Raw genomic sequence first — 27,674 nt, forward strand, 5'->3', positions numbered from 1 at the left:
ACCTGAAGAACAAAACAAAATAAACACTTAATTCTCTCAACCTGAAAAAAAGCTGAAAGGCTTTGATCACTAAACCAGCATGCTCATACTATCTGAACTAGGTTTTTGATGTTTCCCAAATACTGTAAACTTCATCTTCTATTCAGTGTTCCAAGTGAGAAGAAAGTGGGGGCTTTCTTGCCCCCATTTTCAACTGTTAATTTTTTTGTTTATAACAGATGTTACTTTTCTTGTATGTCATCTCACTATGGCCCTTTGCAGTTAAATTGAAAGATGGTCTATAAATGTTTGTAAAAACATTTTTTCTACATCTTGATATATAGCAAGGGCAGTGTATGAATCCCAGTGTTGTCATGCTAGCTGTCTATCTGCCCTGTTGGCTCCACTGGGTGAATAACTATGGTAACTACGTCAAGGTGGGAAGCTGATTCACCTGAGAGACACTCGAATTAATAAGACCTACTGCAGGACCACAAACCATCCCAGAGCCTGACTAGACAAAGTCTATAGGGATATATCAGAGCCAATTACTAACCATTACTAGTGATAGAGTGGCTTAAAAGTGCACATCCAAACTTGACATGGGTCATAACTTTGTACTCATCTCTCGGTATGAATAAAAGAAATATAGTAAAAATTAGCCCTGGCTGGTGTGGCTCAGTGGATTGAGTGCCAGTGTGCAAACCAAAGGATCATCGGTTTGATTCCCAGCTAGGGCACATGCCTGGGTTGTGGGCCAGGTCCCCAGTAGGGGCCGTGTGAAAGGCAACCACATATTGATGTTTCTCTCCCTCTCTTTCCCCCTCACTCCCCCTCTGTCTAAAAATAAATAAATAAAATCTTTTAAAAAAAGAAGTATAGTAAAAATCAGAATGTTCTTAGGAATCAAAATAGTATTGTTTCCTATATGTTTTCTAATATTGACTATTGTTGCTTTTATTGTTTTTAAAATTTGCATTCATAGTCATTCATGTAAAAGAAACTGTACAGAATAAATGTAAACAAAACATTCAAATAAATAAATGTATACATATGTGAATCTACTTTCAATATCCCAGTAAAGATATATAGAAATGGAGACAAATAATTAGTTGGTGAATTTGGGCCTCTTCATCATTCTCATGTCTGTTGTTATTCCTTACATTAAGATTTCTTTGACTTGACTATGGGTCTTATTACAGGTGTTGAAGGAAGAAACATGAAATACAAAAACACTCATGCAATTTAAAACCTCTATGTCATCATTTTTATGGGTAATAATTTTAATAAAGAACTGATTAATAAATTTCATGAAGATAGAAATTGATTATCTTGTTCATCTTTGTATTTCTGTGTACTATTCAGCATTTAGTACAGTACTTGGAATAAACTAAGCTTTCTATAATTATTAAGTGAATGAATACATGAACAAATAAAGGTAGGCAAAGCATTAAAGGCAAACGATTATCCTGCAGAGATTATTAATAAGTTCAATAGTTTTTCTTAGCTATGTATTTTTCACTGTTCTAAGAACTTTACATGTTAGCTCATCATTATTATTTCCATTTTACAGATGAGGAAACCAAGACATAAGGAGATCAAGTAACTAGTTTAAGGTCTCTATGAGTTGTAGGCCAAGGATTCAAATTCAGGCAGTCTGAGTCTAAAGCTTTTACCCACTGTGATACATATTTCTAGAAACGCCATTTTGAAAACATACATTTCAAAACTTTTAATGTAATAAAAACAACAATAGCTGCAGACAAATAATTTTTTAAAGTATAGAAAAACAAGTTGAAAAGTCATGAAAAAGTTTGTAAAAATTCAGGACAAAAGGCTTTTAAAACATTTGGTGTAGAACACCTTCAAATATAAATTATTCTAATGACTTATCTCAAGATAATTTATCTGAAGTCAGGAAATAGGTTGTATTTGAAAATTTTCTTTCACACAGGACTAGACATTAAGTCTTTGATGACACCTTAGTTTATAATGAAAATGAGTAAGAGGAAATTCTATTAGCATCAATTCATAGCCAAATTTTCTTGTTGAGAATTCTGACAGCACAGGTTTTTTTAATGTGCTGATCTTACCTTTTCTTTTTGCTTATTATCATATCCATGGTTTGGAGCAGTCGCCGTTCCAGGGCTAGAATATCTATGTCAGTCACATTCCTATAGCAAGCACAAACTGTTAGCAATGTTTTGGGGTCCCATCCTTGGGCATAATACAAGGCAGCTGGAGAAAAACATAAGCTTCAATTGTTACCTAGCAATTCAAGAACCTGTCTTTTTCTATAAAATAGAAAGAAAATATTAAGATGAGCAAGAAAGCATTTGCCGTCATTTTTATAGCTAATACTTCTGGGGTCTCAGGGCAATCAAAGGTAACTAGCTCTCTTACAGACTTTCTTAGCTTTCATTCAGTGACATTTATGATGCATGTGTAAGCATACTTTTAACTTGGCATTGTCCTCTACTGTTCCACTTTTGAGAGGAACTAATTTGTTGGGATTAGCTCATGTTACAAAGCACTAGAAATGTGCCTTTAAAAGGGGGGGTGAGGTGAGTAGGGAGTGGAGAGGGTGAAATTGAAATTACAATTAAAATAAATAAATAAATGTAGGACAAATAAGGGCAAGCAATATAAGTAATAAGATTATTTAGAAAGATTCCTAGGCAATGTCCACAAGGACAGAGGAAAATAATAGATATTAGACAGTGTCATACGTCTATTATTTAAGTATTAATGATGGTGGCATGATATAATGTGTATTCAAGAAGTAAAGGGTAAAAAAGAAGAGACAAAGTTCTTATTACCTGAGGAAGTAGGACATGTAAGTGTATGGGCAGTTGACAGCACCGAATCCAGAAAGAAGAGCCATGAGAGTCACACCAATCACACCTACCCGGCTGATGAGCTGCTCTATGGACAAGATTCCTGAAAACATCAAAGTGCATTAATGCCCAGGTAATAGAGATGAAACAGCTTTCATCTGCATTGCAAAAGGAGTCATCATTAAAATTATCAACCATTCCATACAACTAACAGAGGCCAAATTTTATTACTATGTAGATAATCTATAATAAATATATGAGTCTACTGATTTTTCTCTTTTTCATATGCTTCCCAGAATCATCTCTATTATTGGATGATGGTAATAATAAAATAATAACAACATAATTACAAATAATACTATTGACTGTTTACTTGAGGTAGTATGAACTCTAACAAAGCAAAGCACTTTCAGTAAAAGTTTTGGCAAAAAACCCCAAGAAAACAGGAAAGTAAATCTACTGGAATAGTATAAATAACAGGTAGCACTTTCTGCTCTAATCACCTTTAATATATACATTTCCCCCTTAGGTCATAAGCTCTTTAGCTTATGTGTTACTCATATTTTTTAAAACCTAAACAATCTTTTCCTTCCTTCCTTCCTTCCTCCCTCCCTCCCTCCCTTTCTGTATATTTTATTGATTATGCTATTACAGTTATCCCACTTCTGTTCCCTTTATCCCTTCCACTTGGTATGCCCATTCCCTCCAGCATTCCCCTACTTAGTTCTTCCATGGGCTGTACATACACATTCTTTGGCTTCTCCATTTCCTATATTATCCTTAACCTCCCTGTGTTGCAGCCTCTCTAGGCTGGGCAGGTCCACTCAGAGCTCAGGTAGATGGAAGATGCATGGAGCTGTGGGGATGCTTGACATGCCTTTATTTGGGAGAGCCACACAGGCCACAAGCCTGTGTCCAAGTCGGCGCCCTGACTCTCCACCTCATCCAAAGCTCCTACCCTTAAGTATTAGCCCCAAACAGAGCAGGCTGCAGGCCAGAAAGTGAAGTAACTAGCAGGAGTTGCACATGCAAGCCTACTCAAAGCTACAGGACAGTTTATTGCACTTGGGCTCAAGGCCGTGAGACCCGGGTTCAAGGCATTGAGAACACTGCTTTATCAGACTCCTCCAAGGTTGTGAGAAGTGGCGCCCTCCAGTTACCCAGGCATCTGGGTGAGGGAGCCAGACTGCCTCCACTTACCCTATACTCCTCATGTCTATTTCGTACTTACTAATTATGCTTCTTATTCCCTGTACCTTCCCCCCACCCTTATTCTCCTTCCCCTTCCCCGCTGATAACCCTCCACGTGATCTCTGTTTCTATGATTCTGTTCATGTTCTAGTTGCCTGCTTAGTTTGTTTTTGTTTTTAGGTTCAGTTATTGATGGTTGTGAGTTTGTTGTCATTTTACTCTTCATAGTTTTGGTCTCTTTTTTTCCTTAGCTAAGTCCCTTTAACACTTATATAATAAGAACTTGGTGATGATGAACTCCATTAGCTTCACCTTATCTGGGAAGTACTTTATCTGCCTTTCCATTTTAATGACAGTTTTGCTGGATAGAGTAATCTTGGATGCAGATTCTTGCTTTTTATGACTTTGAATATTTCTTTCCAGTCCCTTCTTGCCAATAAGATTTCTTTTGAGAAATCAGCTGATAGTCTTGTGGGCACTCCTTTGTAAGTAACTGTCTCCTTTTCTCTTGCTGCTTTACGATTCTCTCCTTATCTTATGTTTAATTATGATGTGTCTTGGTGTGGACCTCTTAGAGTCCAACTTGCTTGGGACTGTCTGAGCTTCCTGGACTTGTATGTCTATTTCCTTTGCCAAATTGGGGAATTTTTCTTTCATTATTTTTTCAAGTCAGTTTTCAATGTTTTGCTCTTCCTCTTCTCCCGGCACCCCTAAAATTCAGACGTTGGAACATTTAAAGTTGTCCTGCAGGTTCCTAAGCCTCTCCTCATTTTTTAAAATTCTTGTTTTTTCATTCTGTTCTGGTTGAATGTTTATCTCTTCCTTCTGTTCCCAATCATTGATTTGAGTCCTGGTTTCCTTCCCCTCACTGTTGGTTTCCTGTATATTTTTCTTTATTTCACTTTGTATAGCTTTCATTTCTTCCTTTATTTTGTGGCGATACTCAATCATTTCTGCAAGCATCCTGATAACCGGTGTTTTGAACTCTGCATCTGATAGGTTGGTTATCTCAGTGCCCCTAGTTCTTCTTCTAGAATTTCGATCTATTCTTTCATTTGGGTCATATTTCTTTGTCTCAGTGCACCTGTTACATTGTAAGAGGTGGAGCCTTAGGTATTCACCAGGGTGGGGCCACCCACTTCTGCTGCATTGTGGTGCTGTATGTGTGGGAGGAGTGACCGAAGGAACAATGTTGCTTGCTCAGTTCTCACCCCTCTTTCAGTAACTTACCTCACTTCTCACAAGCGAATTGTGCTCTTCCATTTGCTTCCCTGGTACTGATTCATGGGTGGGTGGGTTTGTGTACATTCTAGGACCCTGTGTGCCCCTCCAACTAATTCTCCTGTGAGGCTGGGTGTGTCTCCCAGTGCTGCAACCCCTATAAGTTTTTACAGCCCAAGATTTTGAGGCTTTATTTTCCCCACTGGAACCCTGGGTTGTGCCGTCTCACTCCCCAGTTGTTCCTCCTGATTTATCTGCACATGAATGTAGGATTGCCCAGTCTGCCAGCTACTGCCTCACTCACCTGGTCTGCCAGCTGCTGCCTTGCTGGGCGTCCTCTCTGCCCTGGCTGACCATCTTTGTCCCTCCTACCAGTCTGGATGAATGTTTCTTCTTTAACTCCTTAGTTGTTAGACTTCTATACAGTTCAATTTTCTGGAAGTTCTGTTTGTTTTTGTTTTGAAATTGGTTGTTATCCTTTTGGTTGTGCAAGGAAGTGAAGTGTTACCTAAGCCTCCTCCTTGGCCAGAAGACATATGTTATTCATTTTTACCATCAATAAGTGCATAATCATCTTAAAAATGGACTGAATTTATGGTTGAATAAGTAATTCAAAGGCAAATACATGCATTTTAGTTATATATTGGTTATATTCTAATTATCAATTATGTCCTTATTTGAGAATGCTGAAAATCAACCAAGTAGTTAAAATAAATGCTGCTATTGATGTATTTGGGATAAATAAGAGAAAGCCATGCTGAAGAATAACTCAGAACATTTGGTGCCACAGGAAAAACAATAGTTTTAATTTGTTTTTCACTTTCTATTTCTAGGATAGAATCCACTTCAGCCATTTACTTTTATGGCCAAATGCCAGGGCTTCCATTTAGGAATTCTCTTAGCTTTGAAATGGAAAACTCTAGTATTTGAGTCCCCTTGGTCTTCCATTTCCACTACACCATTTTAGAACTCTTTGGGAGCTCTGGTCTCTAGTCTTTTGCTTTCCACTACCTTCCATTTCCTTCTTCATTGAGCCTAGACTCCAGGATTGCTTGCTTCAACTTCTCTCACCAGGACTCCTGGTCCTCTACTCTCCTTCAGAAGCACTGATCCTGCAAACACCCAACTCTAAATCAACCTAACACTCTTCCTTTCCATGCCCATATCTGAACTGCCTCAAACTGCTAGAATACGTACTGATATTGGTGCCATTACCAATTTGCAGCCTTCAGTCTTAACAGAGCTCACAACACTACTGAGGAACCCTTTTCTTGCTCTTGGGCAGCCATCTCTCCCACTCCCCTTGGCAGATACTCTCTAACCATTTTTCCAACCCTTGTTCTCCATAGCTAATGCCCTTATTTTATAAGCAATGTTATTAGAAATGAACTCCACTCTACTATAAATATTACATCTCCAATCATCCTCTCAACTTGTCCCCCTCAGAACAATATGGTGCTTAAAGCTAAGACTTCTCTACTTGTGCTTTTGATCTTATTCCCTTTCCAGAGCCTCCGGAATCTTGTTCCATTGCCCGTCCTCTCTCTTGTATCTCCAGTTTTGCCTTCTTTGCTGGTTCTTTCCCTTCAGGTTCAAGTCTCTTTCCTAAGAAAAAGTCTGTCCTTAGCCTTCAGTTTATGTCTACTTACCAATCCTCTCTATTTTCCCCTTTAATAGCCAAGCTTCTTGAAAGAAGTTTACACTCATTGTCACCTCTTCCTCACTTCCACTTATTCCTCAACTGGCCGTAATTCAGCTTTCATCCCATTCTTCTACACTGGCTGAGTCTGCTTTCATTAATAATAGTAATGGCAATATAATAGGTAACATTCATGAAGCACCTATTATATGCCAGGTACTGTTCTAAGCATTCTACTTATATTAATTCATTTTTTCTTCCTAACAACCCTATGGGGTAGATATTATTGAAAACCTCACATTACAGTGAGGAAATGGAAGCATGAAGAGGTTAAGTATCTTAGTCAAGGTCACACAGCTACCAAATGGTAGAGTAAGGATTCAAACCCTAAAGTTTAGCTCCAGAGGTTGGGCTCTTACCCATTACTACGATATGGCCATACATTTTCTTCTGGTTGCAAAATTCAGTGACATTTTCCAATCCTTGTTTTATTTGATCTTCTATGATATGGAATTTTTCCTATTTAAAATTATCTTCCTTTCTTGGCTTCATATTACCATTTCCCTCAGTATTCCCTTTTATTTCTCCAGTTGCTTTTTTTGGTCTTTTGTTCTGCATGGACCAGAATTCTCTCTTTCATTTCAACCTGTATGTCTTCCTTGGGTGATCTCACCCATTTCCTCAGGTTCATCTAATGGCACTTAGCTGATGATATCTAATTTCTTTAGATTCCTGGAGTTAGCTCCATGAGAACTAATAAATTCATTATCCTTCTCCTAAGTTCCTGACTTTGTATCCAATTGCCTACTGAACATCAACATATCCCAAGCTCAAATTATTGTCCTTTTCCTGCATGGCCTAGCTTAGGAAATGACATCATCAACTATCTAGTCACCAAAATAAAAAATCTATACCACTGCTCTCCATTTTGTCTTGGCATACTCCAAGGTCTTTTTTAAGATTTACATGATGTCTGTTGTGCCTTCTTGCTGGTTCTACCTTTGGTCTTATCCTTTCACTCTCAGCTTAAATGCGGAAAAGTTGACTCTAACCACTCTAAATTTGGTATCTTTATCTATATTATTCTCTATCAGAGCTACCTGTTTGCTCCTTGATGACAATGGCCACAATTGGCAATTATTTGTTTATGTATATATGTATTTTTTATATATTTACGTCTTTACTATTTAGTCCCTTCTGCCAGATTTTAAGTTCCAGGAAGGCATAAATCAAGTTTGTTTTGTTCATGGTTGTATCTCCAGCACTTAATATAAACTAGGTACTCAGTAAATAGTTGTGGAATGTTAAATGAATTTGAAATCCTCATCCAAATTCTGTTGATTCTACATTTCATATACTTCTTGAATTTGCATCTGCTTTACAGGAAAAAAATCATGTCATGTTGATTGTCTTCCTGATTGCCTGGCACATCAGGAAAACAATAAACATTTAACAAATGTTTGTTGATTGTGCGTACGTAATTATCACCGAGTAATGTAAAAAATATTCAAGGGATTAATATAGGTTATTAAATATAAAAAACTGGAGAATGTCTCCCTTACTTTATCCCCTTTACTACCTTTACTGAATTTTTTCTGGTTTAAAGTAATTTGTACATACTATCTACTTAATATCAGCATTTCTATAAGGGAAAGGACAATCATTATTTTTCCCGCTTTCCAGATAACAAATAGAAAGTCAGATAGATAAACTGACTTGCAGAAGACCATCTCACTGTTGCTATTTGTTCACACAGGTTCTTTCTTGCTTCATAGGTTTTCTTAGACTCTCACTCCTCACTCCCGTGGAGTGTCTTCCAACCTGTCTAGGTTCAGGCATTGCTTGAGGAGTACTTTTACACACATATTTTCATTGTAGGTCTCATACTTTTTTTTTTTTGTGGTTTCCACAGCAATAAACAATAAACCATACTGGTTGTTGGGACAGTCCTCAGAAGGCTCTGAGAAAGCAGTGCTAAATCACTGTCTAAACTTCTCTTCCAACTCATTTCTCTTAAGGGTCAAATAAATCAGGCACCTGAACATTCAGACATGAAATCAAAATGATTATTTACTGGAGTACAAAGGGAAAGACTAAAACTGAAACTCTCTCCCTTGCTCTTCCTCTCAGTGTGTCCTTCAGGATATTCTCATAGAACTTAGAAAAAGGAATAGATTAAAGTACAATAGGTGTGACGGTCTTCTTTTTCCTTTGGGCACGGTCTGGCAGTACTGGTCACATGAACTGACTGATCATAGGGAAAAAGCTGGAGAATGGCATCATAGTCACATCTGTGTACTGAATGTGAGCTTGTGCTATCACTGTAAGCAGACCTGGGGTCCTTTTATAACTCTTGTCCCTCATTTCTAATATCACAAACAAATTTGTCTCTCTGTGGGTTTCTCTGAAATAGTTTACATGAGAGCTATAGTATCAGGGCCTCTCTTCTCTAAATCTTTCCCTGCACTAACACGGGCATGCTGATCATACTAGCAAATCCTAAATTCCTATCTAGAGTGTTAATTATTTTCCCTAACTCACCTACCACCTTGGTAAGACAAAATTTTTTTCATTTACTGATTCAATAAACGCATGTGCTAGTTTCCACAGTAGGCACTAGAGATACAAAGATAAATAAATGCAGTTTCTGATCTTAGGGAACTCAAAGGTGAATGAGGAAGTAAGAAAAGTAAATAAACAATTATAAATTTTATTGGTGATATATGCACATTAGGGGAGCAATTAATATCCCCTAATGATAGCCAAGAAAATCTTCTCAGAGGAAATGACAAGAGTTGACTATTGAAAGAATTAGTAGGCATTTTCCAGGGACACAAAAGGTGAGAAGTTGTTCAGACTGATAGAACAGCTCTAGAAACTTCAAGTAATTTGGAATGACTGGAGGACATATACATAGGAAAGTCAGGCAAGGGAGGGTCTTGTATGCCATGCTGAGTTTGAATGTTTTTGCTAGGCTGGTGTTTCTTAACTTTTTGTTTTTTAATGTTATTTGAAATTTCAAAACAGCTAGCTTATAAAATACAGTTGTTTATGATGTTGCATATGCTTTAAAAAATTGCACATTAGCTCAGCTCCTCCTGCAGGACAGTCTTATAACCTCTCCCTCTCAAATTCCTGCTACATGTAATGAGTTGACATGGAAGATGCAAGAGAGAGAACGCAGATTCTAGACACTGGTTCATTCAACATTATTACAATCCCTTTTTGGCATGTTCTTAATTTTTCTTTCCCATTGGGGTCAAATTTTTATTTTCTTTTGCTATATTCATGTTCTTTTTTTTCTTGTTGATTAATTAATTATGTATACTTTATTGATTACACTATTACAATTGTCCCATTTTCCCCCCTTTGCCCCGCGCTGCCCAGTACCCCTCTCCTCATTCCCTCCAGAAATCCACCCCCTTTAGTTCATGTCCATAGGTCATCCATCTAAGTCTTTGGCTTCTCCATTTCCTATACTCTTAAACTCCTCCTATCTACTTTGTATCTACTAATTACGCTTCTTTTTCCCTGTATTTTTTCCCCCATTCTCCCCCTTCCTCCTCCCTGCTGATAACCCTCCACGTAATATCCATTTCTATGATTCTGTTCCTGTTCTAGTTGTTTGCTTAGCTTGTTTTTTTGTTTTTTTTTTAGGTTCATTTGTTGATAGTTGTGTTTGTTGTCATTTTACTCTTCATAGTTTTGATCTTCTTCTTTTTCTTAGCTAAATCCCTTTAACATTTTATATAAGGGCTTGGTGATGATGAACTCCACTAGCTTCACCTTATCTGGGAAGCACTTTATCTGCCTTTCCATTCTAAATGATAGCTTTACTGGATAGAGTAATCTTGGATGGAGATCCTTGCTTTTTATGACGTTGAATACTTCTTCCCAGCCCCTTCTTGCTTGCAAGGTTTCTTTTGAGAAATCCACTGATAGTCTCATGGGAACTTCTTTGTGAGTAACTTTCCTCTTTTCTCCTTCTGCTTTTAAGGTTCTCTCTTTATCTTTAGCTTTGGTGCTTAATAATTAAGATGTGTCTTGGTGTGGCCTTCTTTGGGTCCAACTTGCTTGAGACTCTCTAAGCTTCCTGGACTTGTATTTCTATTTCCTTTGCCAGATTGGGGAAGATTATTATTTTTTCAAATAAGTTTTCAATTTCTTGCTCTTCCTCTTCTCTTTCTGACACCCCTATGATTCATATGTTAGTATGTTTAAAGTTGTCCCAGAGGTTCCTAAGCCTCTCCTCAGTTTTTTTTTTTTTTTTTTGAATTCTGTTTCTTCTTTCTGTTCGAAGTGAATGTGTATTTCTTTTGTTCTGATTCATAGATTTGAGTGCTGGTTTCCTTCCCTTCACTGTTGGTTCCCTGTATATTTTTCTTTATTTCATTTTGTATAATCTTCACCTCTTCCTTTATTTTATGACCACATGCAATCATTTCTGTGAGCATCCTGATTACCAGTGTTTTGAACTCTGCATCTGATAGGTTGCCTATCTCTGTGTTGCTTTGGTTTTTTCTGGAGTTTTGATCTATTCTTTTATTTGGGCCATATTTCTTTGTGTCCTCAACATGGTAGCCTCTCTGTGTTTCTGTGTATTAGGTAGAGCTGCTTTGACTCCCCATGTTGGTGAACCTGTTATGTTGTAAGGGGCGGAGCCTTATGTATTCACCAGGTGGGCAACCTGTTTCACTGCTTTGTGGTGCTGTATGTGGGGGAAGGGTCAGAGAGGGAACAATGCCACTTGCTTGGCTCTAGCCCCATATCCAGTCATCTCCACCACTTCCCATTAGTGACTGGTGCTCTTTTAGCTGCTGCCCTAGTGCTGATACTCTGAGTGTGTGGGTTTGTGTATGTTCTTAGGATCCAGTGGACCTTTTAATCACTCTCCTGAGAGACCGGCAGTTTCTTCCACTGCCCCAACCACTACTGGTTTTTACAGCCAAAGGTTATGAGGCTTTATTTTCCTAGCACTGGAACCCTGGGCTGCACAGTCTGGCCTGCAGCTGGGATCGCTTGCTCCCATTGTTCCTGCCTGTTTTTATCTACTGCACATGAATGTGGGACCACCTATTCCACTGGCAGCCACCTCACCACCACAGCCTTGCCATGCCACACCACCCCAACTCCCTGTCTCTGCCCCTCCTACCCATCTGGATGAATGATTCTTCTTTATATACTTGGCTGTCGCACTTCCATACAGTTCGATTTTCTGGCAGTTCTGGTTGTTTTTTTGTTTTTAGGTTGGTTGTTATCCTTCTTATCGTTGTGTGAAGAGGTGAAACTTGTCTACCTATGTCTCCATCTTGGTTGGAAGTCTAGCATGTTTTCTTATACTACAGAATGTGGTAGAAAGCCAAAAGTTCTTTCTTAGATTTCCTCGAAGGTAATGGTCAGAATGTTACCTAGGCTGCATCAAATTTGCATGTCCAAGTGAGATCTGAAATGGATTAATAAATATTGCGGGAATAATAAGAGCACTTGGGGGCTGGAGCAGCTGGGGCAGAAGTTCTAATGCCTGGTCCCTGATATCACAGGTCCTGAGTGCCTGGTGATAACCTCAGTGGGTTTTTTTCTAGTTTAGTACTGCAGTATTTCTGTGGTGTTTTCTTCACCACACAGCATTTAAGCTTGATGTCTCCACTTTCCTAGAAAGTTTATAAACTCCCTAAAACCTAGTAATAAATCACTTCAGGCTTTAAACTAGTTATATTCAAACTAGTTATATTCTGTTTTCTGCTGTAAGAATCCCAATACAGCAGAAAATTGCAATGAACTGGGGGGTGTGTGTGTGTGTAGGTATGTGTGTATGTGTATAATAAGCTCCAGTATAAAAGCTCTAGTACATTTATTACAGGTGAGTTCTCCAATTTATTTTAGACAGACTTGAATGTATATTTCTGAAATAGTTCTAGAAGGATTTGTTAGCCAAGAGATTTTTGTATAGTTTTTAGCACAGAAATTAGAAGTCTGTTCATGACCTATTTTACATTTAAAATAAACTTTCTTGTGTGAGGAGAGATACTTTTTCCTAGGAAGATTTTCTATTTTTATTCATTGTGAGTGTTTCATGTCACTGCTCTTTCCCAAAATACATATATTCCCTAAAGATAATCTTTATCATCACTTCAGCAGTGTCCATTTACCTTTTGGGTCACAGACCCCTTTGGGAATCTTATAAAAGCTTATGGAAACCCCACCTCCAAATACACATAAAAATATATTCCCATAATCTGCATATAGTACCAGGAGGTTTAAGTTAAGGATACCTTTGTGTACTTCTTACTCCCTTGAAGTTCATTCACTAACCTAAGGTCTAAAATTTGTGCTCTAAAATGAAAGACATCTGTTCCAAAATTAGCATTTGACACCTGCTAGGATAAAGGGAAAATTTGGTCCAAAGCCAGAAAATGTTTAGAGATATAACTTGCTCTACTTCTCTCAATTAGAAATTTTTAAAAATTATTTTTTTCAGTGTCAAAAAATTATTAAAAACCCATTCCCCCTCCTCATCAAATATACACTCACCATGTTTTGGGCTGAGAATTGGAAATGGATCTCCTAGTTTCCAGAAGAAATACATAAATGTCAACCATAAGAGACAGGAAAAAAGCAGTCGCTGTTTATGCACTAAGAAAGAGGAGACAAGACTGTGAGGTTAAAAAGATAAGTGCTAAAGAGCTTACTCAACTTTAAAGATATGGGTTCATGCTAACTAATGTTTGGCTGGCTTGCTCACTAGTTAAGTCAGTAATGGAACACTAATTTTTAGAGAAAACATCCTTACTGCCATAAAAAAAGTTGGCTGAAATTAAGATGTGGGTTGAATGAAAGGAGATGATCTAACAGAAACAGAAATAGAACTGCAGCAGGACAAATAACCTAATCATTCATTCAATATTAATTTTGTGCCAACCTTTTAAAGATGTTATGTGTGAGGTAGCCCCAAAGGATACTGAAAGTAATATAGAAAATGAAGCTCCCCACAGCCTCAATGTATGTGCCAACACGAAAAGGTAAAATACTCACACAGTCGGATGTTGCTCACAATAAAATAGCCAATATAAAAAGGCACCATGAAAACCAGGATCAGCAGAATTACGCACAGGTTAATTTTCCAGTGGAAATAACGGGAGCTGAAATAAATGCCAAAGGCTATCACTAGGAGTGGAAGAAGACAACTTTCATTCTCTTTAGTCTTCCAAAAGATTTCTTGCCCTTTGCACTCCCTGAGTATATCCCATCTAATTAGTCAGCTAGGCTGTTACTATCTGCTCATTTAGAGAGATTAAAAAATAAAGCTCCCAAAGGTATACATAATCATCTTAACCTAAAAATTTCACTTTTTAAAATGAGAACATCAGTGCTCTACTTATATTCATAGGCAATGTACAATAATATATTCAACATATACTATTATAGGTACAATGACTATTGTTCCCCTCACCACTGCGAGTCTCATTCCGAATGAGAATTAAAATAATAAATGCTAATAGTAATATGTGCTAAAATACTCAGAAATATTTCTTTTATACCCACAATATAATTAAACATCTGATTTACATGACTTTAATACTGTATCTAAATTATATTTTATTTATTGATTAAACTATTTTAGGATTTTTATAAGAATTTTATTGATATAATTCACCATTTAAAGTGTACAATTTAATGGTTTTTAGGATTTTTATAAGAATTTTATTGATATAATTCACCATTTAAAGTGTACAATTTAATGGTTTTTAGTATATTCACAGACTTGTGTGACCATCATAATTAATTTTAAACATTTTCATCACTCCACAAGGAAATCTTGTACCCATTATCAGTCACTCCCCTTTCCTTCCAACTCCCCCGACCCTAGGAAACCTTCTGTCCATAAGGATTTGCCTATTTTGAACACTTAATATAAATGGAATCATGTTGCCTATTTTGAACACTTAATATAAATGGAATCATGCAATATTTGCGATCTTTTGTGATTGGCTTCTTTCCCTTAGCATGATTTTTTTGAGGTTTGTCCATATTGTAGTAGCATCTATCAATACTTCATTTCCTTTTTATGTCCGGATAACTTTCATTTCATTGTAGAGATATACCACATTTTGCTTATCTATTCATTAGTTTATGGACATTTGGGTTCTACTTTTTAGCTATTATGAAAAGTGATGCTATGAACATTTGTGCACAAGTTTTTGTGTCAATGTTTTTATTTTTATTAAGTATCTAGGAGTGGAATTACTGGATCATATGAAAACTCTGTATTTAATTTTTTAAGGACTGCCACTGTTTTCTAAAGTGGCTGCACTATTTTATATTCTCTCTGGCAATATATGAGGGTTCCAATTTCTCCACAGCTTTGTCAACACTTGTTATTTTCTTGTTATTGTTTTGGTTTTTGTTTTTAGATTTTATTTATTTTTAGAGAGCAAGGGAGAAAGAGAGGGAGTGAAACATCAATGACTGGTTGCCAATCGCACGCCCCTCTACTGGGGGACCTAGCCTGCAACCCAGGCATGTGCCCTGACTGGAAATCGAACTGGTGACCCTTTGGTTTGCAGGCAGACACTCAACCCACTGAGCCACACCAGCCAGAGCCGTTATTGTCTTTTTAATTATAGTTATCCTACTGGATGTCAAATGGTACCACATTTTGGTTTTGATTAGCATTTCTCTGATTTGATGGCTAACTATGTTGAGTATCTTTTCCTGTGTTTATTGGCGATTTTATTTTATTTGGGGAAATGTCTATTCAGATCCTGTTTCCATTTTTCAATTGTGATATGCCTTTTTGTTACTGAGTTTTAAGAATTTTCTATATATCCTAGACCGAAGTCTTTTATCAGAACTGTGATTTACAAAACTTCATTCTTGGGATATCTGTTTCTTTTTAAAAAAAATTTCTTTATTGTTGTTCAATTACAGTTGTCCCCCCCGTCCCCCCAGCCAATTACTCTTCCCTGCCCTACACACCCCCTATCTCCCACCTTCAATCCTCCTCTGCAGTGTCTTTGTCCAAGGGTCTTTTACACATGTTCACTTTTTTTCATGATGTCCTTTGTAGTTACTGATTTTAAATTTACTTATATTTAGGCCTTGTTTGAAAAACAATGGTTAGGTGGTTAAGTGGTTTATGAGGATATATAAAATAAAAGATGATGAAATAAACTATAAAGAAATAGAAAGGAAACACCACTGTGTCAAAGTGGAGTGGCTACTGCAAATGGGAAGCCAGAATACACTTCTAACAGTCGACAGTTTGTTTTGGGAACCTTTTGACTTTGGGGGATTTGAACTGCCCATTCCATAAACAAGTATTTCTTTTGTGGTGATTGCAGGGGTGGAGGAGTTGGGAGGATGGGTAAGGGGGACAAATGGTAGTGGAAGAACTACAATAAAAAATAAACTATTTAAAAAAACCCAAAGTATTTCTGAGTATCTCCCTCTAAAGAATAAACTAGACTACTTTGTTTTTATTCTGGGTTATTGAGTGTTATAGTCAGACATAAACCAAATTTTGGGGGAATGAACCAATAACGTCTAAAATCTAAGGGTATCTTCCCACTCTGGGAAAGGAAGAGAGAGCTAGGTGAATCCTGTCAGAGCTGCTGGGATTGAGTGAGTATTTGGGACTCTGTGCCTATGGGGAGAGACATCTTTGTAAGGGGTTTTCCTAAATCTTAAAACAAATCCACATAGGTGTTTAGGATATTGATGGACCCAATGTCTGGTTATTGTTATACAGGAGCTGGCATTTTAGTCTTTCCTCACCTCTCACCTAACTGAGTAATCTGAATCCCCTTCTCCTCAATGAACTTTGATCTATTACCTCAGAAAACAGCCCACAAGACTGGGCTATCCTTAACCATCCATCTTGCTTCTAACCTTTGTAAATTTCTGTATTTTCTACCTTATATATCACAAAACATTACTGTGTATAGTTCCTGTTAAATGTTAAAATGTTATGAATATATTTCTTAAAAAGAAGGGAAAAAGCAATAGTAAAGATGGGTAAACTATCAAGCCAGGCATAATGGCTGTTATGAAAATGCACACCATAGAGTTCTAGAAATTGCTATGGATAGGCCATAAATTTAGATTTAAGTTTATTAAAGGTTAATTTGAAATAGAAAATTTGATCTGTAAGATTAATCATGTCTGTAAAAAAGTTGCTTAAGGGAAGCATAATTATTACTTATTACCAAAATCGAAATGAAAATTCTCCAAATTTCATAAAGAATAAAATGTAAGGGCAATGAACAATTTCATCAACAGCACCCTTTCAAGAAAAATATCAATGAATTTCAACAGGACTGTTTCTCACTGTTTCCCCCTTAGTAAAGATGGCAGTAATCATAAAACAAAGAGCCATTGAGTAAAGGCTACCCTATAGAGAGCCAGTACCATTTAGTATAGATATACTGACAGCTTTTTGCTCATCTGAATTAATCCACTTTAGAGCATCTAGAGAAAGAAGAGAGGTGCACATCCTTCAGGCAATCATATCTAGTATTTTAGCTCTGAAAGAAGGAGGAGGCAGTGAGTTTGAAAGGAGAAATGTAATCCACACTGCCAATTAGAAGTGAACCATGTAATTTAACAATCTTTTGGGCTGAGGGTAGAGAGACATTCTCTTAAGAAGATTAAGGACCCTAACGAGATTATATATTTGAATAGGAGACCACGCTACTTCTGCTCAGTGGTGAATTAAAAAAAAAATACTCTTAGAGCCAAGATTCTCCTTTGAAAACTAGTATTCTGAATGTAGTCAACACATAGATATAATACACAATCAAGTTCCATATTTCTGTTACATAGTAGGGTCATTAAATTAGTAAGAACTGGAGTTCAGTCTTCAAAAAAGCCCTTAACTTTGAGGAATTCTGGCCTTTTAAGGTAAAGATTTTTCAGTTAGCAGAACGATGTGCAGGGCCATTAACTGGAATTCAGTCTGAGAATGGCTCGAGAAAAATAAAACTTCTAGGAATGAATCTTAGGTAGGATTAGGGTCTTAGACACTCATTCTCAATTAGTAATTCAGAGCTAATGGTCAGACATTTTTTCCTGCTATTTAAAATCTTTGTTAACCAGTTACTAGGTGGTTGGGACCCATATTTGGTGTTATCATTATAGTACTGAGACTAAACTAACCATGTGGTAAAGTTTTTCAGTTATGGAATCAAAGAAAGTTTTCTACTGCAAAGAAAGCCAAATAGGTCTCTTTAAGAGGAGTGGTACTTAGTACCTTTACTCACCTGCTATTCAATACTCCTAAGATTTCAAAGATGATGAGCTCAAACATGGTGCAAGAAAATGCAAAAGTCACCGAGAAGATCACCTGTACGACATATTGACGCACCTGTTAAAAGCCAAATAGTGACTGAGTCATTTTCTTGTTTGAAATATTTAATTGATAATCCTTTTAATATAAGTCAGAAAACTTATTTTAAAGAAACTCTCAAGCCATTGGAGAGAAGGCCACAAAAGTAACTTGCCTGGAGCTAAAGAAATAAATGAAAATAGTAGGGGGAATGAACACTGGTGCAATCACTGAGAAAAATGTTATGGAATTTCCTCAAAAAATTAAAAATGGAACTGCCTTTTGACCCAGCAATCCCACTTCTGAGGATATATCTAAAGAAAATCTAAACACTAACTTGAAAGAATATATGCACCCCATGTTCAGCAGCACTATTTATAATACTGAAGATCTGGAAGCAGCTCAAGCATCCATCAAAAGAAGAGTAAATTAATAAAACTGTGATATGAGGAAAATCAAGATAGCGGAGGAGTGAACGGAAGTATCACTGACCTCCTCTCAGGACCAGTCTGGAATTACAACTAGATTGTGGAGAAATCAACTGGAACAAACAACTGAACAATAGTGAGACAGAAGCCTTATTACCTTGGACAGACAGAAGAATCAGCTTTAGCACAACCTAACTGGTAAGGAGTGAGGTTGAGGCTTGAGAAGGCAGGTGGGGAGCCCATGGGTGGCAGCACCAGAAGGATATTGAAACAGCCAGTGGGATCCCCTAGAAAAGAATGTGGTCCAAAACATAAGGGGGGATCTCCAGCCTACAGCACCAGAGCCCAAAAAACACAGTTAACCACCAGCTGTGAAGAGCAGCAGGGTCGCTTTCTGCCAGAGACAGGCAGCTGGAGATGCAGAGCCATTTAAAGGGCCAATGCATTAATTTTTATTTGCAGCCACTGACCTTGGTCTCTGGCAGGGGCAGAGTCAGAGTGGGCTAGAGACACCTGAGGAGAGACTGGGGAAGGAGGCTTTGGGGAGAGAACTGAGAGTAGCCAGTGGAATCCTGGTGCTGACTCATCCCCCATGCGGCAGCAGCCATCTTGCTCAGGCAGACCACTCTCCTGAGCAGCAACAGCGTGAGAGGACACAATAGCCCCACCCCCAGAAGACATCTGCCCTGATCTGGTGGTGCTAAAGCCTGACTGCTGAGTACAGAGTAGCAGCCACAGAGAGTATATCCCTGGCTAAAGGGGGCACAGAGGGGACTAGAGATTCTTCAGGAGAGACTGGAGATGGAGGCTTTGGGTAGAGAACTGAGAGAGTATCTGGTGGGCTCCTGGTGCTTACTCCTCCCCCATATAGCAGCAGACATCTGGCTCAGGCAAAACACTCCACTGAGTGCCAGCTGTGTGAGAGGACCCAATAACCCCACCCTCAGGAGGGACTCTGCCCTGCCCAGTGGTGTCTAAGTCTGACTGCTGAGTGAAGCGAGACTAGACCAACAACTGAAGGAGACAACCACAGACAATAAGTTTGTGAAACAGCCTAAGGTCAGACAGGGTCAACATCTGACATCAAATACAGATCCAGAACAAAAAAACTGTTCTACTACCATAGAAGTACACACCACAAAGTCAGGAAATCAAGACAGATCAATTTAAGAAGCAGAAGCAGAAAAGAAGAGTCTCACAAATAATGGGAAGACAAAGAAACACCCTCCACTCAAAGGGAAAGGAGGAATCTCACAAAGAGAACTAAGTGAAAAAGAGGAAAGTAAACTATCACATTGAGTTCCAAACAACAGTTCTAAGGAAGCTCAATGAGCTCAGTGAGCTCAGAGAGAATTACCAAAAACTACAGGCAAACTATGAGGAACTTACTGCAAACTATATCAGCATGAAAAAGGGCATAGAAACTATCAATAAAAGGCAAGAGGAAATGAAGAATACAATTTCTGAGTTGAAGAACACAGTAGAAGGAATCAAAAGCAGGCTAGATGGAGCAGAGGATCGAATCAGTGAGCTGGAGGATAAGGTCGAAAAAATCTCCCAGAAAGAGCAAGAAAATGAAAAATGACTAAAAAAGAATGAAGAGGCATTTAGGGAAATGCAGGACAACTTGAAACCTAATAATATCCATATAATAAGGATACCAGAAGGAGAAGAGGATCAAGGGATAGAGAACCTGTTGGAAAAAGTAATGATGGAAAACTTCCCTCATTTGAGGAGAGAAAACTCACACAAGTCCAGGAAGCACAGAGGGTCCCATTTAAGAGGAACCCAGTGAGGCCCACTCCAAGACACATCATCATTAAAATGGCAAATATCAAAGACAAACAGAGAATCCTGAAGGAAGCAAGAGAGAAACAGGTAGTCACATACAAGGGAGCCCCGGTATGGCTAGCAGCTGACTTCTCAACAGAAACACTGCAAGCCAGAAGGGAATGGCAAGAAATATTCCAAGTCATGAAAAGCAAAGGCGTGCAACCAAGACTGTTCTACCCAGCAAGGCTCTCAATTGAAATGGAAGGCGAAATAAGGTGTTTCCCAGACAAAAGAGGGCTAAAAGAATACACCCCCACCAAACCAGCACAGCAAGGTAAGCTAAAGGGACTGCTTTAGGAAGATGAACAAAAAGAGTCTATGAATATCCAGTTCCTTTCACAGTCACCAGTACTTGATATTACTGATATTTTTAATACTTAATCTGACTGTGACAATGATGTGTTATTTTAATTGTTACTTCACTATTTGTTGAAGTTAACTATTTTTTATATTTCTTGCCTTTTCTATTATTTTTAAAAAGCTTTAAATGACTTCTTGGTATTCTTTATCCATTTTTTGATTAAATGTTTGTAGAATTTTTTCCCTAAAAAAAAAGAAGCCTATTAACCCTTTTTTAGATGTGTTGCAAATACTTTCCTATTCTATTACTTGTCCTTTAACTTTTTTCATATGTATATTACTGTACAGTCTTAAATGTTTCATATAGTCATATTGTCAATATTTTACTTTATAGCTTCTGGGTTTGAATATTTTACTTCAGGTAAGAAAAATATAATTTTGTATTTTCTCCTAAAACTCCTTAGATTTTACATATTGATTTTAACTCACCAGAATATTTTTTGTATAATATGCAAAATAGGGCTCTATATTTGTTTTATTTCGAGTAATAGTGGTCCATGAACCTTATTTGTTGAATAAGCCTTATTTTCCCCATTAATTTGAAATATCGATTTAATCATATATTACATTGTTAGATATATACATTTGTTTCTAGAATGCTCATTTTATTTCACCGATTTACTTGATTATTTCTGTGTTGGTGTCATGTTGTTTTAATTGCTGAGACTTTATAATGGATTTAAATTTGTAACATTTTATAATGGATTTTGATTTAAAAATAAATAAAATCAATCTACATTTTAAAAAAAAGAAAGGAATTCCTTCCTTTTGCAATAACATGGATGGAACTGGACCATATTATACTAAGTGAATAAGCCAGTTGGTGAAAGACAAATACCATATGATCTCATCTGTAAGTGGAATCTATTCAACAAAATAAACTAATGAACAAAAGAAACCACAGGCATGGAAACATGGAGCAGACTGAAAGTGACCCGAGGAAATGGGGAAGGAGGACAATGGTGGAAAGAAGGGGAAGGGACTAGATAAAGAACATGTCTAAATGACCCATGGACATGGACAACAGTGTGGGATTTGACTGTGGGAGCAGGGCAGGGGTGGGATGGGTAGAGGAGGGCAAAGGGGGAAAAATTGAGATAACTGTTATAGAATAAACATGATTTTAAAAAAACAAACTGTGATACATTTACATGATGGAATATTACTCAGCTATAAAAAGAAAGAAATACTACCTTTTGCGATAGCAATGGATAAACCTATAGGGTATTATGCTAAGTAATAAGGCAGTCAGAGAAAGACAAATACCATACTATTTCACTTATATGTGGAACCTAATGAAGAAGATAACAAACAAGATAGACACTGGACTCATAGATACAGAGAACAGACTGACAACTGTCAGAGGGGAGAGGAATTGAGGGGCTGGGTGAAACAGGTAAAGGAATTAAGCAACGCAAGGCAAAAGAAAACAAAACAAAAAACCCAAAACACCAAAAACAAAAAAAAAAAACCCAGCAACTCATAGATACAGATAATAGTATAGTAATTACCAGAGGGAAAGGGGGTTGGGGGCAGGTAGAAGAGGGTAAAGAAGGGATAAATGGTGATGTAAGGAGACTTGACTTTGTTGAATGGTGAACGCACAATACAGTATACAGATAATATCTAACAGAATTGTACACTTTAAACCTATAGAATTTTATTAACTAACGTAACAACAATAAATTCAATAAAAATAAAATCAAAATTAAAAAGTAGGTAGTGCTTCTGAATCGTGGCTCACTATTACTTTCATCCTCTTGTGGATGGAGAATTTAAGGCACAAGATAACGAGATAATGAAGTGAGAGTGTCATAAGTAGCACTCAGAATTCCTGATGCACAGTGACAATAAAAATGACAGATTTATGTATGTACAGGTTAGAATTTAAAGGGTTTCTTCAATACTCTGCAGACGTTGGACCAGTTATGTCTGGAATCTCCCTGAGAGGCGAAATTATTGTGAAGAACAGAAGCTCTAGAATCCTGGGCTCTTTCAGACACTCTCACTAAGGAGGATTAATGGAGAATATCCTAGAAATGACCCCAAAGTAGTCTAAACCATTGACTTTTACTAAATGAGGATGATTAAGAAAAGCCCAGTCGAGGCTGACATTTTTCTGAATTCAAGGCTCAAGTTAAAAATGAGAAAAACCTTAGGATTTTGGTATTAATTTGAGATGTAAGATTGGTCATTAACATTGAAGGGCAGATACCAAAATGAACAAAACATTTAGGAGACATTATAAATTAAATTCTCTCCCAAAGAATAACTATTTGTTATTGGTGTGTATAGTGATGTAACTATGCATGATACTTCCTGTTCCTGGCTTCTTGGCTATATATACAACTTGCTTTAAAAAAAAAAGAAAAATCAGCTAAGCCTAATCATATTCTCCAAGAATTATACAAGACTTATCTGACAAAAGCTTCCTATCTTGGAAGTGACCTTTCTTTAATGGAGGTATTCTTTTGCCCCATATTAAAACAACTTAAATTCAGTGACTTCCGGCCAAGATGGAGGCGTAGGTAGACATATCTTGCCTCCTTGCACAACCAAAAGAAGGATGACAACAAATTTAAAAACAAAAAATAACCAGAAATGCCAGAAAAATGAACTGCATGGAAGTCTGACAACCAAGGAGCTAAAGAAGAAACATTCATCCAGATCAATAGGAGGGGTGGAGACAGGAAGTCAGGGTAGAGAGGCTGTGCAGCAAAGCTGTGGCTGGTGGACTGGGCTGTCTCACATTTGTGTGCAGATAAACTGGGAGGAACAGCTGGGGAGTGAGACAGACAGACTGCACAACCCAGGGCTGCAGTGCGGGAAAAGAAAGCCTCAAACCCCTGGAGGTAAATACCTGTGTGGGTTGCGGTGGAAGGAGAAACTCCCAGCCTCACAGGAGAGTACTTTGGAGAGATCCACAGGGTCCTGAAAGGTACACAAACCCACCCACCTAGGAATCAGCACTGGAAGAGCCCAATTTACTAGTGGGTAGTGGGGGAAGTGACTGAAAGCTGGGGGTGAGCCATGCAAGCGAGATTGTTCCCTCTCAGACCCCTTCCCTATGCACAGCATTACAACGCATTGTCCTGGTTTGCTCTGCCCCTCTCAATGTAACAGGCACACTGAGACAAAGAAATATGGCCCAAATGAAAGAACAGATCAAAGCTCCAAAAACAGAACTAAGGGATGAACAGATAGCCAACCTATCAGATGCACAGTTCAAAATGCTGGTAGGATGCTCACTGAATTGGTTGAGTATAGTCACAGAATGGAGAGAAAAGTGAAGGCTACTCAAAGTGAAATAAAGAAAACTATACAGGGAACCAACAGTGAAGGGAAGAAAACCAGGACTCAAATCAATGATTGGGAACAGAAGGAAGAGATAAACATTCAACCAGAACAGAATGAAGAAACAAGAATTCAAAAAAATGAGGAGAGGCTCAGGAACCTCTGGGACAACTTTAAATGTTCCAAAATCTGAATCACAGAGGTGCCAGGAGGAGAGGATGAAGAGCAAGACATTGAAAACTTATTTGAACAAATAATGAAGGAGAACTTCCCCAATCTGGCAAAAGAAATAGACTTCCAGGAGATCCAGGAAGCTCAGAAAGTCCCAAAGAAGTTGGACCCAAGGAAGCACACACCAAGGCACAGCATAATTAAGTTACCCAAGATTAAAGTTAATGGGAGAATCTTAAAAGCAGTGAGAGAAAAGGAGACAGTTACCTACAAAGGAGTTCCCATAAGACTATCAGCTGATTTCTCAAAAGAAACCTTGCAGGAAAGAAGGGGCTGGCAACAAGTATTCAAAGTGATGAAAGGCAAGGACCTATATCCAAGAATACTCTGTCCAGCAAAGCTATCATTTAGAATGGAAGGGCAGATAAAGTGCTTCCCACATAAGGTAAAGTTCAAGGAGTTCATTATCACCAAGCCCTTATTATATGAAATGTTAAAGGGACTTATCTAAGAAAAAGAAGATTAAAAAGTATGAATAGTAAAATGACAACAAACTCACAACTATCAACAACTGAACCTAAAAAAACAAAAACAAAGTAAACAAACAACTAGAACAGGAACAGAATCATAGAAATGGAGATCAGAGGGGAGGGGGAGGGGGAAGAATGGGGTAAAAGGTACTGGAAATAAGAAGCATAAATAGTAGGTACAAAATAGGCAGGGGGAGGTTAAGAGGAGTATAGGAAATGGAGAAGCCAAAGAACTTATAGGTATGACCCATGGACATGAACTAAGGGGGGAGGGAATGCTGGGGGGAGGGGCGAGACAGGGTGGAGGGGAAAAAAGGGGAAGAAAGAAAGGGGACAACTGTAATAGCATGATCAATAAAATATATATTTAAAAAACAAAAAATTGTAACAATTTAATTTCATACTGTGTTAGCATCATCAGAATGATCTCTTCTCACCTCATAGTCCTTAAACAGTTGGCGCATGAAGAAAAGCCACCCAAATCCAAAGAAAAGTATCTGAAAGAGAAAGCAGTAAAGTCAATATACATAATCTTTGGATAAATGCCATATACAGAGTATTTTATGATAAAAGGCATTAAAGGTGAGATCTATTTGTTCATATAAAATCTTTTTATTAAAGTCCTCAATATTGGGAGTAGATTTTGAAATACTCTTCAACTATTGAAATTATCCATGTTTTAGAAGATGTTTTAAGTTAGACAAAAATTAAAGTATGTTTTCCCTGTAATCTTAATCATAATAGTTTTATGAGCCAGAGAAGTTAGCAAAAGTCAGTGAAAATTGCTTTCTTAGAGATGATCCCTGTTTGCAAGTTATTTAAAAACAAAACAAAACAAAACAAAACAAAACCTCATGGGAAATAAGATAAAAGAAAGGAAAGTAGCAGAAAGAGTGGTATTTTTATGTTTTCTTTCTTTGGGCTTTCTTAGCTTCTCTAACATCCCACCTAATCCATGTAAAGTGGTTTCCATCTCAATGTAAAGCCAAGATATTGCATGATATCACTTCTGTCAGTTTTGGTTCAAGCTGAGACAGTAACCACTTTACAGCTCTGTTCAGTGTTCTAAAGCTTATTTGTTTTTCACTAGCTAATAGATTTTCTTTGTATACACACATACACATGTTGGCATGACTCATCTTTTCTTATATTGGCTAGGAACATTATTGGATAATAAAAATCTTAATGCCTTCCCACTGACTTGCGGAGCAAGTGTGAACTCTTGAGTACATTTTAGCAGAAACTTCTCCTCCTCCTGCTGGGTCCCTCCTATCCAGCAAACTCATTATTTCAGCCACAAGGAAATGCCTTTGGTTCTCTTTACACACGTTGCTTCATATGAAGACCTTTGCAGATGTTGTTCTAAGGGGAACTTCTCGTAAGTCCTATCCCTATTTACACTGCCGGTCTTAACAATACCTGTGGCAGGCCTTCTCTGACCTCCCAAATAAATATTAGTTGCTCTTTTCATACAATCCCTAGTCTATCTTTATTTCCTTTATCAAAGCACTTCTACACACTTTTTTAATGTTTAATTTAAATACATACATTTTAATTCAATATCCTTTTATGATAAAGCTCCCAACAAAACATCAAAACACCAAAATAAAAAGTTTTTGCACAGTGAAGGAAATTATCAACAAAATGAAAAGGTAACCTACTGAATGGGATATTTGCTAATGATACAGCCAACAAGAGGTTAATATCCAAAATATATAAGGAACTCATACAATTTAATACCAAAAACCCAAACAATCCAATTAAAAAATGGGCAAAGGACCTGAATAGACATTCCTCCCAAGAGAACATACAGATGCCCAACAGACATATGAAAAGAGGCTAAATGTCATTAATCATCAGAGAAATGAAAATTTAAACCACAAGGAGATATCTCCTCACACCTGTCAGAATGGCTACCATCAATAAATCAACAAACAACAAATGCTGGTGAGAATGTGGAAAAAGGTGAACTCTAGTAGGTACAAGCTGGTGGGATTCTAAATTGGTACAGCCACTATGGAAAACAGCATTCCTCAAAAAGTTAAAAATAGAGCTGTCATACAACCCAGCAATTTCACTTCTTGTTATTTACCCAAAGAAAACAAAAACACTAATTCTAAAAGATACATGCACCTCTACGTTCATTGGAACATCACTAGTAATAAACAAAATATGAAAGTAACCTATTGATAGATAAATGGATAAAGAAGACATGTCATACACACATACACATACACAATGGAATGTTACTCGGCAATAAAATGAATGAAATCTTGCCATTTGTAACAACATACATGAACCTAGAGGGTATTAAGCTAAGTGAAAAAAGTCAGAAAGACAAATACTGTATGATTTCACTTACATGTGGAATCTAAACAAAACAAAACAAAAACGGAACCACAGATTTAGAGAACAAACTAATGGTTGCTAAAGGGGAGGAGAAAGCAGGGATGGGAGAAATAAAAATAAAACAAAAAACCAAACACTTATTTATGATAAACTGTATAATCTAAATAAACAAAGAAGAAAAAACTAATAATAAATGTGCCAGCCACACACTAAGGACCCAATAAATGTTACTGTTAATATTCTTGTTACTTTTACTCAGGAATATTGAGGTACATAGTTTGAATAGGGAAAGGTGGAATTAAAAAAAAAAAAAAAAGAAACTATAGGAAATTTCAGCCAAGTAAAAAATGACTAGGAAAAAAGACTAGGGGCAAGGATTAAAATATTTTTTAATATAGTACCATGCCTTAAACAACTTTAGAAATACGTAAAAGCAAGCCCCAACAATTTAAAAATAATATAACTAACAAACACCTGGATGAACAGAAGGGGAAAGAAGATATGAAGTAGCTTAAATGC

At 37.3% G+C, this 27,674-nt stretch overlaps 1 protein-coding gene across 2 annotated transcripts in view; it reads right to left on the minus strand.

Moving 5' to 3' along the window:
* The window catches only part of GPR89A (G protein-coupled receptor 89A), a 70,050-nt gene that overhangs the window by 23,852 nt on the left and 18,524 nt on the right, over positions 1-27,674 (minus strand). The window contains exons 2-7 of one of the 2 annotated variants that reach the window (XM_054563260.1): positions 25,244-25,303; positions 18,126-18,229; positions 13,900-14,006; positions 13,399-13,500; positions 2,799-2,919; positions 2,073-2,153 (exon numbers count right to left, since the gene is read on the minus strand). In XM_054563260.1, the coding sequence (XP_054419235.1) occupies positions 2,073-2,153; positions 2,799-2,919; positions 13,399-13,500; positions 13,900-14,006; positions 18,126-18,229; positions 25,244-25,303 (575 nt within the window). Of the gene's footprint in view, positions 1-2,072; positions 2,154-2,798; positions 2,920-13,398; positions 13,501-13,899; positions 14,007-18,125; positions 18,230-18,775; positions 18,852-25,243; positions 25,304-27,674 lie in introns of those variants that run through there. The other variant, XM_054563261.1, reaches the window with a different exon arrangement.

The sequence above is a fragment of the Pteronotus mesoamericanus genome, unplaced genomic scaffold (assembly GCF_021234165.1).
Source record: "Pteronotus mesoamericanus isolate MK-2021 breed Mesoamerican mustached bat unplaced genomic scaffold, CSHL_Meso_final scaffold_705, whole genome shotgun sequence".
NCBI classification, from domain to species: domain Eukaryota; kingdom Metazoa; phylum Chordata; class Mammalia; order Chiroptera; family Mormoopidae; genus Pteronotus; species Pteronotus mesoamericanus.